The sequence below is a fragment of the Hevea brasiliensis genome, chromosome 13, assembly GCF_030052815.1.
Source record: "Hevea brasiliensis isolate MT/VB/25A 57/8 chromosome 13, ASM3005281v1, whole genome shotgun sequence".
Classification (NCBI taxonomy): Eukaryota; Viridiplantae; Streptophyta; class Magnoliopsida; order Malpighiales; family Euphorbiaceae; genus Hevea; species Hevea brasiliensis.
The window spans coordinates 81941078-81962543 of NC_079505.1; the positions used below are offsets into that span (position 1 = coordinate 81941078).

The 21466-nt window shown below is 35.0% G+C and overlaps 2 protein-coding genes across 2 annotated transcripts; one reads left to right on the forward strand and one right to left on the reverse strand.

Annotated features, from left to right (window-relative positions):
- Positions 1–224: 224 nt before the first annotated feature.
- LOC131171949 (nucleobase-ascorbate transporter 6-like) lies at positions 225–6217 on the reverse strand. Its single transcript, XM_058132498.1, has 14 exons — positions 5830–6217; positions 4959–5056; positions 4664–4840; positions 4296–4396; positions 3920–3995; positions 3749–3808; positions 3412–3596; positions 2703–2799; positions 2119–2205; positions 1403–1461; positions 1222–1313; positions 1039–1116; positions 771–931; positions 225–683 (listed from the first exon to the last, which is right to left on the reverse strand). The coding sequence occupies exons 1-14, from the start codon at positions 5939–5941 to the stop codon at positions 465–467; spliced, it is 1602 nt and encodes a 533-aa protein (XP_057988481.1). The 5' UTR covers positions 5942–6217; the 3' UTR covers positions 225–464.
- Positions 6218–12491: 6274 nt separating this feature from the next.
- LOC110665459 (uncharacterized) lies at positions 12492–21120 on the forward strand. Its single transcript, XM_021825597.2, has 4 exons — positions 12492–13051; positions 15322–15693; positions 15775–20141; positions 20391–21120. The coding sequence occupies exons 1-3, from the start codon at positions 12920–12922 to the stop codon at positions 20101–20103; spliced, it is 4833 nt and encodes a 1610-aa protein (XP_021681289.2). The 5' UTR covers positions 12492–12919; the 3' UTR covers positions 20104–20141; positions 20391–21120.
- Positions 21121–21466: the final 346 nt, after the last annotated feature.

Below are 21466 nucleotides of genomic sequence, written 5' to 3' on the forward strand. Positions count from 1 at the left end.
CCCCCTGTTGAAAGGCGCAAGTAAATGTAAATGTACAACCCAAACTCAATTCATAGTCTTCTGTTTCTAACCTATGCCTGCTCCTCCCTGCTCATTCCATGTTTAGAGATGATAAGTAATCATTTAAGACTAGAAGCTCACATACATGACCTAGGGAACAATTTGAACCTGCAGATGCAAAAATAGAGGGTTTATAAAGCATACTACTGAACAAGAAAGAGAAGACAGGGCAATATAACTTCTCCGTTGCTGCTTGAGGTCCATGTCCCCGTTGGATTTACAAACCAAAAAAAAAACAAAAATCAATTGTTGAGTCGTCCTATAAAGGAAGTCGTCCTATAAAGGAAGAGACTATCTTATAATGCTATATAGCGTGATAAGAATATTACATTGCAATGTGATCCGCAGAGCTATTGAGAACACATATTTGGACAAGACAACTCATGATTCTGATGCTGATTAAATCACACAGATGGGAAGTATTTGTTTAGATTGAGAGGCAGGGAATAAAATTCTTCACTCCTTGTATCACCCTTGAACGACCGGAACTTATCCCACCAATGCTTACCCCTATCTTTCCTGATTGCACTATCTTTCCGGTTCAGTGTGTTGTCAAGGAAATATGCCACAGTCCCCGCAACAAATGCTTCTGATGAGAAAGGAACATTTACGATATCGTTGAACTGCCATGCAAACAAAGCATGATGGTTATCAGTCCCTGGCATAAGTTTCACAAAGAAAGATCAGAGATCGAAAATTTTCATGCATACCCATCTTGCTCCAGTGTGAACAGGACCATAGCCTTTAATTGCAGTATATTCGTTGAAGTATTGTGGAATTGACAAGCCCAAGAAAATAGAGAAGCCTAAAATGAACTTTGTGCGGAAGCTGTTGAGGTTGCAGAACTGAAGAAAGCTAAGACCTCCAACACCTGCAATTGGATAATTAAAAGAACAATACTAAACAGAACTGATCACAATATATAAGAGATCAATGTCAGCTTTACACAATCAACATCAGAACATCAGATGCACACACCTACGTAAGCAAAGAAAAGACAATACAAAGCAGCAACAATGGGTGCTGGTATAGAAGCAAAGACAGCTCCAAATTTACCTGAAAAATGCAAGGATAAATGACAATACAAACAATATACTTACAAGTACAGATGAATCACCACCAATCTGAAAGCATACAATGTCTCATAAATCAACTTCTTACCGAGGATAGAGAAGAAAATCATGAAGCCAGCAGATATCTGGACAACCCTTCGGCTACCAACTCGTGTTAAGGCCAAAAGGCCAGCATTCTCTCTGTAAAAAATAAATTAAAGTTCATAATGAACTTATTTTAAATAGACATAAAATGCTCATACAACAGAAGGGTTTTCCCAGTATCTTACACAGAAACTGAGGATCCATTCACAGTTCCAAACAAACCAGAAAGCAAAATGGCAACTCCCTGAAGCAGAAATCGAATATTAGAACAATAGCAAATCAATATTTATCCAAGTTAAAGTTGAAAGCAAACATGTAAGATGGCATTGCACACAGAAAAGGCAGATTATGCCTTTGCATGATACTTGCCAACATAAAAAATCATTTTTGCAAGAATTCACATGTTCAACTTCCAGGATGGACAATCACCCTACTCCTCAGAGAGAATAATGATGACTGTTCATCAATATTCGCAACTTTGGAGATGATTTCAACCACATCACCAGCATATGCTAATTGTGTACATGATTATTGTTTTATGATTCTTCTAGTTTATGACTAGATCAATAGATGGGAAATGGCATAGTGGTTGCAATGACAGTGGAATGTCCCACTGCAAAGAAGCAAAGAAGCAAAGAAGGTCCCAACCACGTTGAACCAGAAGAGCAAAACCATTCATCAACAATTTCTACACTTTTACGGTCCCAAAGAAATGCTAAGCTATGCAATTCACTAATAGCACAATTTGAGCATCTGTCTATCGACTGATTTCCAAGCATGTATTGATGCATGCAGCATTACAGATACTATTCTCATAAGATGGATGTGTAAAACAACTTTAAAAACCAAGAAACTTAATTTGCATTTTCAACTATGAAGAGACCAGTCCTTTATAAATTACCTGCCAGCCGATACCACGGCTAAGAACAGAAGGTGGCATTGGGGTCGCACTTGCATACCTTGACACCACAATAAATGCGCCAGTGGACTGCTCATTCATCGAGTATAAGAGATTAAATTTCAAGGATCAAATGACATAAAATTGTAAGCAAGTCTTGTCAAATGATCCACAGGAATTCATGTTTAAACTGTATCAGAGACTCAGAGTGAGAGAGAGAGCAGAAAAATAAAGTAAGAAACCATTAAAAGAATAGGGCTTAAATAACAGAAATCATAGTCTCAATTACGAATCTTTGACTACAGATGAACATCTATACCATGCACAATTAATTACTAATTTTCCACTCATCCACAAGTATGATGATGATATGGCTAGTAATGGAAAATTTATGCAGTTTTTCCTATTAGTTTGGGATGGGCACGGAACATCTCTTAACAGTTGAAATAGAATAATAGCAAGGGGAAAAATCATACCAGTATAAACAATGAATAAAGAAAACGCAGCGCACACTCCAACTCCTAGTTTAAAAGGACAGCAGATGGAAAGTAGATGGGGAAAATGAAATTAAGAAAGAAGCATCAGACCTCTACAAGAGCAACAAAGGAAGCCATCATCATGGCAAAGGCTTCACCAGCATCAAATGAAGGCGCTCCCCATTGAAATGGATATGGAAATCTTATCCTGCAAACCGAAAATTTCAATTAGAATAGCACATTTCACCCAGAATGCTAGCCACACTTGAAGATGCAACTTAATTAAACCATCGTAATCTATAATCAAACTCTTAATGCAGAGGAACCAATTAGGGAACCTTCCTGAGGAAAATTGCAACAGTAAGATAAGGTGGAACCAAATCCTACTGTATCAGAAACTCTCCATTACTGGTCTAGGACAATCAGTTCTGATGGATAATCTAGCGAGAAGCTCCAAATATGGGCCATCTAGCTTGCCTTTCCAAATCAGTTTGTTCACAATTACAGAGTGACCGAGCTCCTTACAAATAGGATTCAGCCTTAATTTCCAAATTTAAATGGCAAAGTCAAGTGTCATTCTGTAATCAAATTGGTTGCGGCTATTAATAAATTAATTTTCCAAACTACATCGAATTTGTTAAGAAAGGCTTGCTGCAAAAACACTAGTTGCTTTTTCATGCATCTGATTTTTTAAAGGTCAATTTACAAATTAATGGGTATCAACAAATAACTCATGGTCCCCAGTATAGCATCCAGCAATGGCATGTGTCAATTAATAAATGCCAAGATGCACAACTTTAAGAAAAGAGTGGAAACATACCATGGAGCAGCATCTATAAGTCCTGCACGATCAGTACGACAAGTATTTTGTGTCTTAGGTGCTGCACCATTGTAGGCCCCACCCACAGTAAGTAGGTGAGCGTAAATCCATACAATTACCACTGAGAATATTACAGCAAAACGATCAAATAAATGTCTTCCAGACTTTATCACATGGGGCATATACTGCAAAAGAAAAACACATCAATGAGCCTAACTACAACCATGTTGTTCCACAAGTTTTATAGAGAGAAGGCTCAAATGCAAGAGATAACAGAACATAATGTGGAAGGAATGATAATAAGAAAAATGTATACATACTGCATCAACAGAAATACCTGTGAAACAAATACTAATATGATAAGCTCTGGCAGCCCAATCTCAACACATTTGGCAACCTAATGTCCATTGAAAAAAATTAGAATTCAATCTAACAAGTTCTCTTTTCACAACAAGCATGTATATCATTGACATCCCTCCACACACATATGCAGCAAAAGGAAACTCACCCCAGGAAAACCGAGCTCATACAGCCCAAAACCAACAAGAGCTACCAAAGGAACAGCTGAAAGTGGACTTAAGAACCTGCGATTAAGAGAGAAAGAGAATGCAACCACTTTAGTTTTAAATGGAATCAGTCTGTGTTAGACTCTAATTAGGCAAACACTAAATGCATTGGTAAGATGCAAAAAAAAACAAAATAAAGCATAAGCCTCCTTGAATTCATAAATCTAATTTATTTGCAATAACAGAATGAAAGCTTATATGTGTGAATTAATAAAATTAGTCAATTTCATATATAATCCAACTGTAGGGATAAAAAAGCTGTGCAAACTGTCAAAGGAATGTTAAAATTATGAGCATTAGTTCAAGTGCTGAGCTAACCTGGTAACATTACGCCAAAGGCCGCTGAAGCCAAGAACAATTTGAAGAGTTGAAGCAACAATGAGGGCACCTTGTATTGCACGCATGATCTTCTTGAATCGCTTTATGGACATCAAACATTATCATGGAGTTAATAAAAAAAAACTAGGACAAAGATCCATAAGCATTCTCTTTATATGATACAACTCTTTATATGATACAACTCTTCCATTTGTCATCCTCATTTTAAATAAACCAACGAGATGGTATTTAATAAATGGTATTTTGGGCATTAATTGTGGATCACCACATTGACAAATGACAAGAACTTAATATGACAAAGAAAACAAAAATAAGTTATAGAATGCAGAAATGTTAGATCGTAAAACCTCAATAGGGTCAAGATTATCACTAAATCGACCAGCAAGGATAATTGAAATCGTAGTCGGGACAAAGGTATAAGAGCCTCCAATAACAGCAGGCAAACGAGTTCCAAACAAACTCTGAAGCAATGTGTTCAAACCAGCAACAAAGAGCAGTGTCTGGATCACTTGGGCCTTCTCCTTCTACAGAATTGACAAAATGCCACTTAAAATAATATGATTAGGGTTCATCTATGAAACAAAATTACCATGCTCAGTGGAAATGAATCAAGTTATGCTTGCTTTCACCCTCGGGCCTTACATTTCCACCTCCCATTTGGGGAACAAGGGCAGTGGGAATAAGAACAGTTGTCCAGATCATCACAAGATAGTGCTGGAAACCACGCAGGATAGCCTCAGCTGCATCACATACACACAAAATCTTTAACGGTCTGCAAGTTCTTATTTTCAATAAAATGCAATCTCTCCACACTACCGATGTATAAGAAGTAAGAACAGAAAAAGTATCAGAAAATTTGGTTAAATTTCTCAGAAATATGAAAAACAAATACAACATAATGATAACAGCAGATTCTTGTAGTCCTACTTGAAACATAGGAAAAGACAAAAGATACAAGTAAAAAAAAAAGGAAAAAATTTGATAAGAAAAATAAAATTAAGTATGTGGTTGAAATTATCACCGACAGACGACTGGAACTTCTTTGCCCAACAAGGAACCTCAAAACAGAAATTAAAACAAAATTTATTAAAATTTTATAATTTTCCAAAATTAAATAGAATAATTAATTACAAAGCAGTTGGATTTCCTTTTACTTTTTCCTCTTTTTTTTTCCTTCTTCTTTTTTAAATACGACCAGAATATTCAATCTGCAAGACAGTAGGGTTTATTTCTACGGAAGGCATTCAACCTTTTGAAAAGGGGGTATCTACCATAAAGAGAGAGAGAGAGAGAGAGAGAGAGAGAGAGAGAGAGAGAGAGAAAGGTAGCTCAAAAAGCAACTTTCAACTAAAACAAGATGCACTCTTAAAAAACAACTAATAAATATTAAAACCTTACTTAAAACATACCCAGATAGATTCACACAGCACTGACAGTAAAAATTCAACATAAAATCTAGGCAACATCAATAGAATAGAACGACAGTGAGAAATGATCAAAGTATTATACTCACGCCATGGGGGAGGACTGGTTATGCAATAAGAAACGTTTGGAAGCTGCTCCTTTGGTGGGTGTGGCTGCGGCTCCGCTGCCTTTCCACCACCAGCTCCTCCAACTCCAGCCATGAATCTTCACACTTCTCTCTCTCTCTCTAAAATAGGAAAAACAGAAAAAAGGATATATTCAGGTATCAGTAAAAATGTACTAAAAGCAGCACAAATACCTAAATCTAAGCAGAACCCAGATCCCAAATCTCACAGAAACTCACTGAAGTGACAAGAAACCAGCAGAAAAGGGTCAATAATGCAAGGACCCAAAAGAGTGAACTACCCACATGTACATTAATATAGGAAAAGAGAGAAAAACTGAAAATGAAATTCTAACAGTAGAATATAGGTGAAAATAATGGCCTAAATAATTGAAACGAAGGATATGATAAGAAAGAAAGAAAGGAAAAAGCACCTTTTCAACAATAGCAATCTTTGAAATAAAAGCAGGAAACAATAAAATAAAATGTCTAGAAACAACAAGCGTTTATACGGGAAGGGACTAGCAAGTGAAGGTTCAATATAATATTTTCTCTCTCTAGAAGCCTCTGTTAAACAGTATAAAGATTATTTAAAGCTATTTTTATCTCACCAACCAGCAATCAATAATCAGTATGTTTCCTTCTTCCATTTGTGCAAGCAAAAGTAAGAAGAAACAGAGACTTTATGAAGTATTATTATTTAAAAAATTATTTTTTTAAACATATTAAAATTAAAATTTTTCATTATAAAAGTAATAAAATAATTTTTAGAAATAAATTTTTAATGATATTTTCCACCCTAAATTCAATGTCAAATAGAGCACAACGACGTCGTGTTTATTCTAGGCAATGTCAGTTGCTAGAAATAACTTCCCGATAAGAATGCTCCGAATTTTGATAAACCAACACGTTCTACGCGTGAAAAGACGGAGTTATCCTCCAAAAGTGATGGCCCATGTGGGCATGTCAGTCCAAATTTCCACCGAATATTGGAATTATCAGTAATGAATGGGGGGCAGCTTGGGAAATTGGGGATGATGCCAGGACTGCGTATTGGGTTCTTTTCGTAAAGTTCACTTGTTGAATTAGCGTAATATTTAAATTTTAGTATATATTATAATTTTTTATAAAAATATTTTTAACATCTCTTTTCCAACTCTCCCTTGTTTCTCCGATTATTTTCTCCCTCCATCGACAGCTCTCCTTTATCCCATGGGTCACCTTCCCTCACCTCCGCACTATTCAAAATCGATGCTTCACTGCTCTTTAAATTTCTATCATCCCCTCGGACAATATCGTCGTCCGTCCTTACGGGACTGAGACCTAAGCTCACCAAGAAATCGCCCACTGCATCGGCACACTCTTTTGTCGCTTCAACTTGATATATCAGACCTCACCACAGTCGGTAAGTTGTACAACTAGAGCGTCTTCTGCATTAATCAGTGGCTCTCAGCTTGATATGAGGCAATGAAAAAGAGGTTCGTTGTTGGAAATTGCAGGAGATCCATAAGCAGGCGTTAATCATAGCTTGTAGCTGCCCCTCATTATTTGCTCGCCTGATGAGCTTAAAAACCGAGAATTAATTTTTGAGCTCACGAGTAATTAAACAATAATTTAAACAAACCATTACTCTCTTCAAATTAGAGAGAGAGAGGGTCAAAAAAGTACAGCCGACGCATTCTCCATCTTTATCTGTAATCAGAATGGCATTTCCCCAGTCCATGCCTACTGCCAACTGTCTCCTCTCTCTCGTGCCTTCGCTTACAACTGGCTTTTGGCTCTTCTTCTTCTTCGATACAATTCCTTTTCTATTTTGGGTATATAATATACCATTTCGCTTATTTCCTTTCAAAATACAAGCATATTTCTTAGATGTATAGAATCTCAAATGAAGTTATAGGGAACGCTCTCTCTCACTCTTGGTTGCCATTAATCATATATAGGTTGCAAGAAAGCTCTTCAAATTTGCAGGTTAAGACCATTACCAATCAAATATTTTAACGAAGAATGTTAATTCATTCCGTAACCAAAATTATTAAGTTGATTAAAAAATGTATTATTAAAATTGTTTAGTTAATTTTTAATAAATGTGAATTAATTCGAAAATATTTCTATGTGTAAGTAAAAGAATTTCAAATTTTTAATTGTCTTTTAAATAATTTTTTATTAAAATATAAATTTATAATTTATAATTTTAATATAAATTTTATATTATTTTTTATTATATTAAAACATGATTAATCATATTACAACATGTGAGTTACACAGCGAATGCATATATATTTGTAATGCATCGAGTATAATTAATAAAAAAAAATATTAAATTGAATTAATTGTTGTCGAATTCCCATATAATCTATATCATTTTAAGTAATTTTTATAGTTGGTCCTAAATTTTACTTTATATTTTACTTGACTTTTAACTTAAATTTATTATTAAAAAATCTTTAAATTTTAATTTTATTTTATAAAAAAATCTTTAAACTTATAATAATATATTTTCGAATTAAAAAAAAAATCTCTAAACTACAATGTGATATCAACACATGCAATTTTAATATGTTTTTTGTGAATAGTAAATCCTTATCATTTTTAGAAATTAAATCATTGTAAATGCATTCATATTTTTATGATAAATAAATATTAATTAAAATGGCCGATTTTTTTTTTAATGGGAGATAAAATGAGATAAAAAAAATATTTTCATTATTTTTAGTTGAAACATATTACAGCAGATTAGAAAAATTTTTATAAAATAAAATTTAAATTTAAAAATTTTTAATATTAAATTAAAATTAAAAAATAAAAGAAAAATATGAAATAAAATTTAAAATCAGGCTATAAAAATTAACCATCACTTTTAACATATTAAAAATATACCTCGTAAAAAAGTCAATTCTTTCTTCTCTCTATCCATACTATCGCTCTCAACATCTTTGCTCATCTCCCTCAAAATTTCAAAATAAATAATGAATAAAATTAATTAATTTTAAATAAATAAAAAATTTATATATAATAATAATAATAATTAAAAAGGGGAAGAGGCAATCGAGATTTGTCCTCTTATTGAGGTAATAATCCGTAGAGTTCCCAATCCAGCTTTGTTTTTGCCTTTGGAGACTGGAGACCTGTCAAAATCATGTTGGTGGGATTTAAAATCTACCACCTAATCCTAACCAGGGTATTTAAGAGTAAGAAAAGGAAGTTTCATGGTATAAAATTTATGAAAATGTTGGATAGATAAATGGGTAAAAGAACTTCTTTACCATAGGTAAAAGAAAGAACTTCTTTACTTTCAATTTTATCTCAAAAGTCTATTCAAAATTTATTATTTTTCTCTGTGACTATCCCTCCATTTATACCCCTCCCTTCTTATCCCTGTTTCCCTCTCTTCTTCAACCTATTACTATTTTGGCCTTTTTTCATTCTAAGTATGTATTTTTTTTCGTATATATTAGACACATAAATAATTCAATGATTGAAATGAATATCTATTAAAATTATGATTAATTTTAATAGAGTTTTTATTTTTATATAAATTACTCACACATTTTATTTATAATTAATGTAAAATCCTGAAAGACGAGCCTATAAGACATGCTTGATCCACTCACAGACCTCAACCTGCAGGCCATTTATTTTCTTATTTGGAGTATACTGGATTGGATTCAGCGTTTGATCCCTTCCTTTCACACTCGGACATTCTTCCTCTGCTCTATGTTCATGCAAGTATATCAGATTCGTCTTCTTTGTCCCTCTATCATTTGTCTTCTTTAGAATCCACTGAATTCAAACATTAATGCATTATTTTAATGTCAATTGTAAATAATCTGATTAATTTTTTCATTATATATATATATATAATAATCCACGAAAATTAACAAGCAATATCATTTTACTGTGATATAATAAAAAATAGAATTACCTAAATTGTACGTTATGATTGAGCCAATAATCAACTAATTGAATTGTATAATTGTTGAAAAAATAGACAATGAAATGTTCATCATCTACTTAATCATAAAATGATTTAACATTAATATCTTCACAAAACTTAAATTGAACGCTTTGAGCAATGATTTGTGCGTTGTGGGCAGTATTCTTTTTTACTGCATGCACTCTTTTAAGTTTGGTATTAGATTGTCTTCTAATTAACTCCTAATAATAACTTTGCACTTAAATTTATAATTTATGTTGAAGGATAGATGCATTTGAAAAATGTCTTTATACAGAGAAAATTACTATTTAATTCATATTTTAACGAAAATAATTATTTAGTTTCTGTATTTTAAAAAACACACTATTTAGTTTTTATTAAACTATTTAATTTATCCCTTATATTTTTCATTATTCATACTATTTAAATTAATATTTGCTAATCTATTTTAAGGAAACTAATTAGTTGATTATTGTATTTTATAAAATATTTCTATTTAGTTCTTTTATTTTTATGAAATTAATTAGTTGATTCATATATTTTGAAACAAATTTAGTATTTTTAAAAATATATTATTAGATAAAAATATAAATTTCACTATGTGGAGATTAAATATAAATTTATATATATTTTAAAATTTTAATTCCTTGAACATTATTTTTATATTTTATCCACAATAAAATATTTTTTTTATTATTTATAAATTTAAGAAAATTTATTAATTTTTTATATAAATAGCTTGTAGCATTTTTAGAGTGAATGAAGACAAAGAGAAGATGATAGAGAGAGAAATGTGTGGATGTAGAAGATAAAAAATATGAAGAGAGAAAAATAAGGGAGGATAAGAGAAAAATAAATGAAAAAGAATTATGATAGTTTAGATGTAAAACTAATTATATGACTAAATAGTTAATAGAATCGAATTATAGGAACTCACTAATATATATTTTTAAAATATAGAAAATAACTAATTATTTTTATTAAAATAGATGGACTAAATAGTAATTTGATCAGTATTTATTAACAAAAAAATTAATGGAGTGGCTAAAAAATTTAACAAAAATAAAATGTAAATATTAAATAATATATTTTTTCAAATATACCAATAAAATAATTAATTTCATTAAATTATAAAAACTAGATAATAATTTATGCTTATATATATATATATATATATATATATATATATATATTACATTGTTTCAGCCAATAAAAGTAATTAGATTGATTGATTTGAAAATCAAATATAAGATCCATTCAATCTCTTGTTAATTCAAAACTAACATCTTTTATATTGCTGAATCTAAGGTATGTTATTTATCTGGTAAATCTAAATTTCATTGTTTACTCCTAGTCCCTTTAAAAAAAAAAAAAACAAAAACAATGTTTACATTTGCTTTAGCAATAGCATATCCTTATGGGATAAATTTTAATAATTGCTCTTGAACTTATTTAGTTATAATATTACAGTCCCTCAACTTAAAAATATAATGTAAAACTCTATCAACTTTCAAATTTTGCACAGTAAAATTATTTAACCTATAATTATTAGTTTTTCAGTTAGACGCTGATCTGAACAGTTCCAGCATGGAGCTTAGTCAGTATTTATCTTTTCTCTCTCAAACCATGTGTAAATTAAATTATTTTTCTTTCTATACACAGAATAATTTTTCATACGTAAAGAGAATAATATTACACTTTGCATAAGAGAAGAGAGAAAAATATTGATTAAGTGACATGCGGGAGCTATTCACATCAGTTTCTAACTAAAAAATCAGTAATTGAAAGTCATAGGAATTTTACAGTATAAAATTTGAAAGTTTATAAGATTTTATGTTATATTTTAAAGTTAAAAGATTATAGTGTTACAACTATATAAGTTCAAAAATAATTATTAAAATTTACTCTATACTTTTGGGATTAATGTTAGGTCCCTATAGATATTACATGAGACCCATTTTTCTTTTTGGGCAATTGAGGCCCAATCATTTATTTAGTATGGGGATATGAAACTCATGTGGGCTGTGATCCATTTTCAAATCCCCCACTTAGGTCCAATAATGCTAAAATGAAATAATTGAGAATTCAACATTCTTGTATTGAATTCAGTACAATTTGATTCTCCAAAAGCATATGTGTTTGGGGATAATTTATAATTGCAACCTCATGCTTTTGTCTCCTAAGCAGTAAGCACACCAGTTTTGCTGTTGATGCCTTGATGCTTCCTTCCTTCCTTTCCATTGATTTATCATTTTCATGGTACAAATTCAATGGGCCCATTGGCTTTATCTTGATTTCTGATTTGTTTATAAAACCCACTTCTTTATCATTTTCCACTTCTTCCATTTTTCTAGGCCCATAATTGTAAACCCATATAATCAATTTTAGATGGTAAATTAATTTTAGTTTATAAACTTTAAAATTAATTTTTTTAATTAGTTAAGATCATTTAATTAGTTAAGATCACACGCATATATATGAGATATGAGAGCAGATAAATATTCATCGAACAGACTCAAAATGTAATTAATATAAAATTTAATATAATTAGAAAATTAATATGTTCCTATAAATGAGTAATTAGTTGCTAATCAGTTGGACAATAAATTGGTTAATTTGTTAAGACAGTTACGTGCTTTATAGGACAGTTAAAGTTGTTGTTATATATTTTTTTTAATAAAGAATCGGAAAAATTAACTTTCAATTGAAAAAAAAAAATGGCCGGTAACGGCGTAACGCTATCACACGGTTGCCCGATCTGACCGTCACTGTTCTACCAAGTACCCAAACACAATTCTTCCTTCTGCTGTCTCTCTTTCTTCGATTTCTCCCTTCACCTCTGTCTCTTTCTCTCTCTAAAATTCTTCAGCTTTCTCTCTCTAGATGAAATCTCTTCAATTCGACGGATCGGAGCTCAAGTGGGATTGAGTCATCTGGAAAGCAGGGTCTCTGGATTGGAATCCGTTAGGGGGAACTGAAAATTAGGGTTTGGATTCTGGTGGCAAATGGTGGAGGTTGGACTTTGAGGTGGATCTAGGGTTTGGAATTTGTGAAATTGATATAAGGAAGAGGAGCGGGGTTCGGTTTCTGAATTAAGGAGAGGGGATTGATGGTACTCGAGGGGGAAAATGCAAGGCTATGCATGGGCGGGCAGGTGAGGAAAGGAAAAGGAGTCGGCACATGTGGACAGGACCCACGCGTAGCAATTCGGTCGTAGCTGGTGATGTTTCCTCTTCTTCTTCGGTTTCTCTGGCTAATTCATTTTGCAAGGTACTTGTCCTTGCAGATATTTTATTTTATTTTATTTTTCCTGGGATTGCTTTTAGTTTTTATTTTTAGGTTGGGCTGATGAAGGAATTTTGGGGTTTGGAGGAGTGGATTTTGGTTTGGACGATCGGGACTGGATGTATGAATGGGGCTCTTCGCAGAGTTGTGTGATTAACGAGAAAGGTGGTTAATGGGGAAATGGGTCGAATATTTTTGTAATTGTGTGTTGCTTGGCCTGCATTGATGGAAATTTGGAAAAAAATAACTGGCCTGATTTATGAGAGTTTGAGAGATTGAATCTGATTTTCGAAAATTGTGTCTGGTGACGTGTTTGATATAGAATTATAAGGAAGTAGAGTGAAATGATGGTGCAGTGTGTTTGATTGATGTTGGAGTTGGGGCACTTCTGGTGTTCTTCAGGCTTCTACATCTGTTTGTCTCATACCTTTTGTGGGGTTGTATGGAAGATTGGAAAATTAAAAGTCTGAATATCCTGTTCAATTCATTTGCTTCTAGTTATTAATGGTGCATTCTTATGTCTTTGGCTAGGCTACGGGTTTTTTTATTGAGTGCTGTTTAATGTGTAAAACTTGGCATATAAATTGGAGGTTAAATTCTTACTTAAAGTTTGGGAAATTGTGATTTGGGATAATCACCCTCCTTCTGGTATATGGGTTATCTCCAGGCTTGTTTTGTTAGAGATGCTTATTTTTCCTATGGCATGCACATCATTTCCTTTTGTTGTGTTTAGTCTTTCACTAGGATTAAGACCATACTTTCTAACTAATCCTACATAAGATGGTTAAAAATGGTGCAGAAATATTGATGTAGCAATTCTTAAAAAGGGCAGAGGATGCGAGTGGATTTACTATAAACATATTTATGGGTGGTTTATCTCATGGAAAATATATATTTTTTTTTGTTGAAAATATTTTTTGTAGCAAAACATATTTTGGAACAAATTAATTATTTATGTGGTTGGTTGTAATACTGATCAACTCATGTTTAATGAAGATGACTATGAGAGTATTTCCTCCTATAATTTCTTTATATTTTCCATTTTGTTTTATTACTTTAACTGGAGACAAAAATACTCAAAAAGGATAAATAGCAGTAGTCAGTGGACTTGTTTGTATGCGCCTCTGTGATTTTCTTGTGGGTTCTTCTTCCTACTCTTTTTTCATAGTTGTTAGTAGTCTAGATAATTACTTTTTATTAGTCGTTCCTTTAACAAGGAAAATGTTCTGTGATCAGTTTTCTCTTGTGCTCATTTTCATTTCCTGATAATAAATTGTAGAAGCGTGATAACTTTGTTTTTAACTAGTAAACTAGACTTTTCAAATCCCATCTTTTGGTTAATTATAAAGATTTGTTATCTATGGTAAAGGGAGAAAAGTGAAAAAGAAGTTACTTCTGAAGGCACCCCAAGGAAGATATAACTTCATTTTTGAGGTTTGTTTGACATGTGTAATTGTGATTGTTGTTGTTTAGGGGTTTGGAGTTCATCTAGGTTTCCTATCATTTTGAAAGAGGAGTTTGATAACCTAAGTTTTCACTTACTGTTAATTAATATGGGATATGTGCTTGTGCTTTGTTCCAACAATAGTTAAAGAATTTAAACCATACATTGTATGGTTGTATGCTTAGGGGTTGTTTGTTGAGATAATGGTTTTGCAGGGATTGCAGAGCTATTTTAGCAACAGTTTCTTGAAATAAGTATCCTATTAGTTTAATATTGAAAGCCATGTGATCTAAGCTGGTTCATTTAGTTGATTGTAACAGCGTCTTGCTCTAGAAAAAAAAATGAGAGTTTGTGGGAGTTAGTCACTCAAAAATTTCTTCTTTTTTTCTGGTAATATTTATGCTTCTTCTTTGTTCATTAGCGTAATTGAATGGCATTTGCTGATTTAGTTAGGGTTCTGCTATTAATGAAAGTGAGAAAGAGGGCCACTTACTGAAATTACAATTAGGAACTATTTAGCCCTTTGACTTTTGCATGGTGTTGATTATAATGGTACTTTTATGAGGTTGTGATGGTTAAGATTGACTTGGAGTTTTGTCTGGTTTTTTTTATTTTTTTATTTTTTTATTTTTTTTTTATGTTTAAAGATAATACTGCTTTTCATATATTTGTGGAGGAGTTTATTGCGTCTTTTTAAAAAAAAAAAAATTTTGAAATGCTGTTTATTTAGCTCTTCTTCATTTCAGATAAATTTTTCCAGTTTTCTAAAGTTCCGTGTTTACCCCCCCCTTCCCTCTCTCCTCCTTAACAGGATGGACGCAGGATCTGTGTTGGAGATTGTGCACTTTTCAAACCGTCTCAAGGTTCCCCACCTTTCATTGGAATAATTCGTTGGGTGACTACTGGTAAAGAGAACGAGTTAAAGTTAGGCGTGAATTGGCTATATCGACCAGCAGAAGTAAAGCTCGGCAAAGGCATCCTTTTGGAAGCTGCACCAAACGAAATATTCTTTTCCTTTCATAAGGATGAGATTCCTGCTGCATCATTACTGCATCCGTGTAAAGTTGCCTTCCTTCGTAAAGGTGTTGAACTTCCATCAGGAATTTGCTCATTTGTGTGCCGGCGAGTTTATGATATTACGAACAAGTGTTTATGGTGGCTAACCGATCAAGATTATATTAATGTAAGTTTGAGATGCATTTCATGAATTTTTGCTGTGGGTTGTTGACGATTTCTGGTTATTAATATTCTTATTTTTGGACAGGAACGACAAGAAGAAGTAGATCAACTATTGTGTAAAACTCGCATAGAAATGCATGCAACGGTGCCCCAGGGTGGGCGTTCACCAAAACAAATGAATGGTCCGACATCAACTTCACAGTTGAAACCTAGCTTAGATAGTGTACAAAATAGTGCCTCATCCTTTCCTTCTCAAGTTAAGGGCAAGAAAAGGGAACGGGGAGATCAGGGCTCTGAGCCTGTTAAACGAGAGCGTTCTTCAAAAATGGATGATGGTGATTTTGGTCATTGTAGACCAGAAAGCATTTGGAAATCTGAGGTTGCAAAATTTACAGAAAAAGGAGGGCTTGTTGACTCTGAAGGGGTTGAAAAATTGGTGCAACTCATGCTGCCTGAGAGGAATGAGAAAAAGATAGACTTATTGGACCGATCAATACTGGCTGGTGTTATAGCAGCCACAGATAAGTTTGATTGCCTTAATCGGTTTGTGCAGCTTAAGGGCTTGCCTGTGTTTGATGAGTGGCTGCAGGAGGTGCATAAAGGGAAACTTGGTGATGGTAGCAGCCACAAGGATAGTGATAAATCTGTTGAGGAATTTCTCTTAGTTTTACTCCGTGCACTTGACAAACTCCCTGTAAATCTTCATGCTTTGCAAATGTGTAACATAGGTAAGTCAGTGAACCATCTGCGTACGCATAAGAACTTGGAAATTCAGAAGAAAGCAAGGAGCCTGGTTGACATGTGGAAGAAACGTGTAGAGGCTGAAATGGATGCAAAGTCTGTTTCTAACAATGCTGTCCCCTGGGCTGCAAGATCACGTCTTCCAGAAGTTTCACATGGTGGGAACAGACATTCTGCTGCATCTTCTGAGGCGGCAATGAAGATTTCAGCTGCACAACTTACAGCTTCAAAAAATGGTCCAGTCAAGCCTGTACAGGGGGAGACTATGGGAAAGTCTGCATCTGTCTCTCCAGGGTCCATGAAATCGGTACCATCTTCTGCATCAGTGGATAATAGCTTAAAAGGACAGGTCTGTAATATTGGGGTTATTGGTGCATCTGAACTTATCGTAGCTGTGAGGGAGGAGAAAAGCAGCAGTTCTAGTCAGTCCCACAACAATAGTCAGTCTTGTTCTAGTGACCATGTCAAAACTGGGGGGGTTTCTGGAAGGGAGGACGCAAGGAGCTCTACTGCTGTTTCAATGACTGCAAACAAGGTCATTGGTGGTTCTTCTTGGCATCAAAAATCACTCAATGGTGTCCAAAGTCCAGGCGTATCTGGGATCCAGAGGGAGACTGGGTCGAGTAGGAATTCTTCCTTGCACAGAAATCAGGGTGGAGAAAAATTGTCTGAGTCCAGTTTGACGTGTGAGAAGGTAGTTGATGTTCCAATGGCAGAGGGTAATAATCACAAATTGATTGTTAAAATCCCTAACAGCGGTCGTAGTCCTGCACAAAGTGCCAATGGAGGATCTTTTGAAGACCGTTCAGTCATGAATAGTAGAGCTTCTTCTCCACTGCTTTCAGAGAAGCATGATCAATTTGACCGTAACTTGAAGGAAAAGAATGATGTTTATCAAGCTAATATTACCCCTGATGCAAATAATGAGTCATGGCAAAGCAATGATTTCAAAGAGGTGCTTACTGGGTCTGATGAGGGGGATGGGTCTCCTGCCACTGTTCCTGATGAAGATAACTGTAGGATTGGTGAAGACAGTAGGAAATTAGCTGATGTCCCTAAAGCTGCTTCCTCATCACGTGGAAATGAACATAAATCAGGGAAATTGCATGAGGCTTCTTTCAGCTCCATAAATGCTTTGATTGAAAGTTGTGTCAAGTACTCTGAAGTGAATGCCTCCATGTCAGTTGTGGATGATGTTGGAATGAACCTGCTTGCTAGCGTGGCTGCTGGGGAGATGTCCAAATCAGATATGGCTTCCCCAAATCATTCTCCACAAAGAAACATCACTGCTATTGAGCACTCTTGCACAAGCAGTGATTCAAGACTAAAGTCATATCCAGGTGATAACATAGCTCGAGATTGTACAGAGTCAGTTGATGGCATTGATGATGAACATGAGAAGTGGGTTACTGGTACGATGCGGGCTAAGAGCTCAGAGGATAAAATTGTATCATTTTCAGAAGAAAAACCAGCAGAGGTGCTTAATGAACATTCAAATTCTTCCAATATGGATGTGCAGCAAATTGCAGAACCTTCCCTAGAAAACAATGTGAAATCAGAAGACACATTACTAGCCACTTCAGTGGCTCTGCCCTCTGCAAGTACAGTAGACAAGACATCAAATAATGCAGACGGAGAAACATGGGAGGAAAAGGTAGATAGCAATTCAAACCCAGATGGCATATCTGATACAAAAGATAAGTTGCATGGTTGTCTTCAAAGTGAAGATAAGGTTGATGTTTCTGCATTAGAAGGTGGAACTGAACGGGTTGAAGGATCATTGCCTTGCCCATCAATGGACATAGATGATAAGAACATGAAAAATATGAACAACGAGTTGAACATTACTATGCAAGGAGAGCAAAAACCTCCTGCTATGATGCGCCTAGAGTTTGCAAAGGGGACTGTTGGGGATGTGCTGCATTCTACCGATTCTGGTAAAGATATTGTTAGCGAAAATGTTTTTGGGGAGGTGAAGACCGAAAAGGCTAATGAAACGGATGGCAGGAATCAGCATACTGAAAAAGAAAATAATGCACATTGCCAAGCTCAGCACAAGGCACTGCCTGCATTTTTTCAAGAGCCAGAACAGGAAGCAAGGTGTAGAGGATCAAAGCTGACTGCCACTGATGCTGATGAAGCTGAGGAAAGTACATCTGGTGCTGCAGATGCTGCATCATTACCTGCTGCAGGGGGGCCAGATATTGAAGCCAAAGTGGAATTTGATCTAAATGAAAGTTTCAATGCTGATGATGGGAGATATGGGGAACCAAATAACTTGAGCGCACCTGAATGTTCTTCTATTCAACTGATTAGCCCTTTGCCTTTACCTGTATCTTCTGGTTCTAGTGGCTTACCTGCTTCAATTACGGTGGCTTCTGCTGCAAAAAGGCCCTTTGTTCCTCCAGATGACTTGCTGAAGAATAGGGGGGAACTTGGTTGGAAGGGATCAGCAGCCACAAGTGCTTTTCGTCCGGCTGAACCTAGAAAACCCTTGGAGATGTCAGTAGGTATGGCTAATATCTCAGTCTCTAATGCAGCTGTGGTCAAGCCCAGTCGTCCACCATTGGATTTTGATTTGAATGTTCCAGATGAAAGAATCCTTGATGATTTGGCTTCTCGAGACTCTGCTCGTGGTTCAGATTCTGTAGCTGACCTTTCAAGTAATCATAATCTGTCACATGATGAAATAATGGGTTCTGCACCTGTACGTAGCTCTGGGGGGCTTGATCTTGATTTGAATAGAGTGGAGGAGTCCAGTGATACGGGTAATCATTTAACAAGTAATAGTCATAGGATGGATGTGCATCTTCAGGCAGTCAAATCCTCATCGGTAGCTGTTCTTAATGGAGAGTCGAGTGTCCACAGGGATTTTGATTTGAATGCTGGGCCGCTTGTGGATGAGGGGAGTTCCGAACCATCCCCATTTGGCCAATCTACAAGGAATAATACACTACCCCAGTCATCTGTTTCTGGCCTTAGATTAAACAGCACCGAAATGGGGAACTTCTCTTCATGGTTTCCTCAGGGGAATCCCTACCCAGCTGTTGCCATTCAGTCTATGTTACCTGATAGAGGGGAACAGTCTTTTTCAATGGTCACCCCTGGTGGGCCTCAACGGATGTTGGCTCTCCCTACTGGCAGCACACCATTTAATCCTGACATCTACAGGGGGCCGGTGTTATCATCTACTCCAGCAGTTCCCTTTCCAGCTTCGCCATTTCAATATTCTGTCATTCCTTTTGGGACCAATTTTCATATACCATCAACAACTTTTTCAGGTGTTTCAACAACATATGTGGATTCATCATCTGGTGGGAGACTTTGTTTTCCTACAGTGCAATCTCAAGTATTAGCACCTTCTGGTGCTGTCCCATCTCATTATCCAAGTCCTTTTGTTGTTAGCCTCCAGGATATTAGTAATATCAATGGCTCTGAAAGTAGTAGGAAATGGGGAAGGCAAGGTCTAGACCTCAATGCTGGGCCTTTGGGCACAGACTTGGAAGGGAGAGATGAGACGTCTGCTTTTGCATCAAGGCAATTGTCCATTGCCAGTTCACAGACCATTGCAGAGGAGCAGTCAAGGATGTATCAAGTGCCGGGCAGTGGCATATTGAAAAGGAAGGAGCCAGAGGGTGGCTGGGAAGGTTATAAGCAATCCTCTTGGCAGTAGAGATGCGCAATGGCAAAATCCAGCAATCCATGAAGCCCGTAAGTTTTTAGTGTGTTTTATTTATTTTTCCAATTTTTTATTTTAATATTTTCTATTTTAGATATTTGCTTGATTGCTGTCCAATTTCCACTTCATCTCTTCCTTCCTCCCAAAAAAAAAAAAAAAAAACTGTTTACCTTGAGATTTAATGATTAGATTTTAATTTAACTTGTATGTAATTGTTTTCTTGATGGTCAATTAATCATTTTATATTCTTTCATTATTTTTTTGTTTTGTTTTACTTTCAGTGCTCTTGGATTGATACTGGCTAACTTCCAGAGGTTGCCATGGAACTCATGCTCTTCAAGGATAGGTGGTAAGTGAGTTGTTTGATGCCATTCCATCAATCACCCCGCCTTTATGCCTTAGAGGAATCTGTCTGGGGTCTGCAAGTTGGTATGTCCTTGAACTTGTCCTAGGTGGCTGCTGCACTTTCTCCTTTGTAGATATGTTAACCGTTGGAAAGCAGCATGCGTTGTCTGTTGCCCAGACATTTGGAATTGGTGCCCATACTGTACAACAGTGCATCAACATGTTATGCTATTGGACCCAAAACCTCCTTCCTTTTCCAACGTTTCCAAGAATGGAGAATGGGGTAGTGAACTTGTTTAAACAGAAGCCCTTTTGTATGTGCTTTGATGTTAATCTCTTTCCCGTTTCCCCCATCTTTTAATCACATATATATAGTAGCAAATGGACTTCATGTAGGATGCTTCAAATGACAGGTGAAATCTGATCTAGAGTTTAATTGTATCTGGAAAAAATTTAAAGGTTAGTGGCTGTCAACTTAGTATGGGGCATTATGGTTCTTTGTACTTGAATTTTGATGATTCATGATCCTCGTCTATTGTTAGTTTTTGCGAGATACATGGGTCAATACTGCAAGGTTCATTTGTATGGGGGTGTTGGAAGTCTGTTGGGCGAGTAATAAGAATGGACATGAGGAGGTTTGTCCTGCATGTTAAGATTCTTAACTAATTGGTGTAGATTTTATATCTTACTCAAAACATGTTTTCAAATATATTCAGTGATTAAAAGAAATGATGTCCTTGGTAAAAAGATTTCTTTTTAGTGCTCTTATGCTTCTGGTGTTGCTATTTTGCTGTCAATAAACTTCACCTTTTTTACTTGTGCTGCCTCAAATGGTCTTTTGCGATAGTCGTTTAGGTTTGTTATTTAACTCCTATTATTTGGAAAGCAGCAGTTTTGAATTGTTTACCATGAAAATAACCTTCATGCCCTTTTCAATGGCAAGTTTCTAATGGACAACATTTTTTTGAAGGAAAGAACTTATATATAAACCACTTCAAGAATATGTGGGTGT

What these genes read in the sequence shown, in the direction of transcription:
- LOC131171949 (XM_058132498.1), bottom strand. Translation starts at nt 5,941, where the DNA reads ATGGCTGGAGTTGGAGGAGCTGGTGGTGGAAAGGCAGCGGAGCCGCAG. An exon ending in CCTTTGTTGCTCTTGTAGAG is followed by an intron (nt 2,206 to 2,702) that starts GTCTGATGCTTC and finishes ATGAATGAGCAG; the next exon opens with TCCACTGGCGCATTTATTGT. An exon ending in GATTTTCTTCTCTATCCTCG is followed by an intron (nt 1,117 to 1,221) that starts GTAAGAAGTTGA and finishes TGCATTTTTCAG; the next exon opens with GTAAATTTGGAGCTGTCTTT.
- LOC110665459 (XM_021825597.2), top strand. Translation starts at nt 12,920, where the DNA reads ATGCATGGGCGGGCAGGTGAGGAAAGGAAAAGGAGTCGGCACATGTGG. An exon ending in TGGCTAATTCATTTTGCAAG is followed by an intron (nt 13,052 to 15,321) that starts GTACTTGTCCTT and finishes CCTCCTTAACAG; the next exon opens with GATGGACGCAGGATCTGTGT. An exon ending in CCGATCAAGATTATATTAAT is followed by an intron (nt 15,694 to 15,774) that starts GTAAGTTTGAGA and finishes ATTTTTGGACAG; the next exon opens with GAACGACAAGAAGAAGTAGA.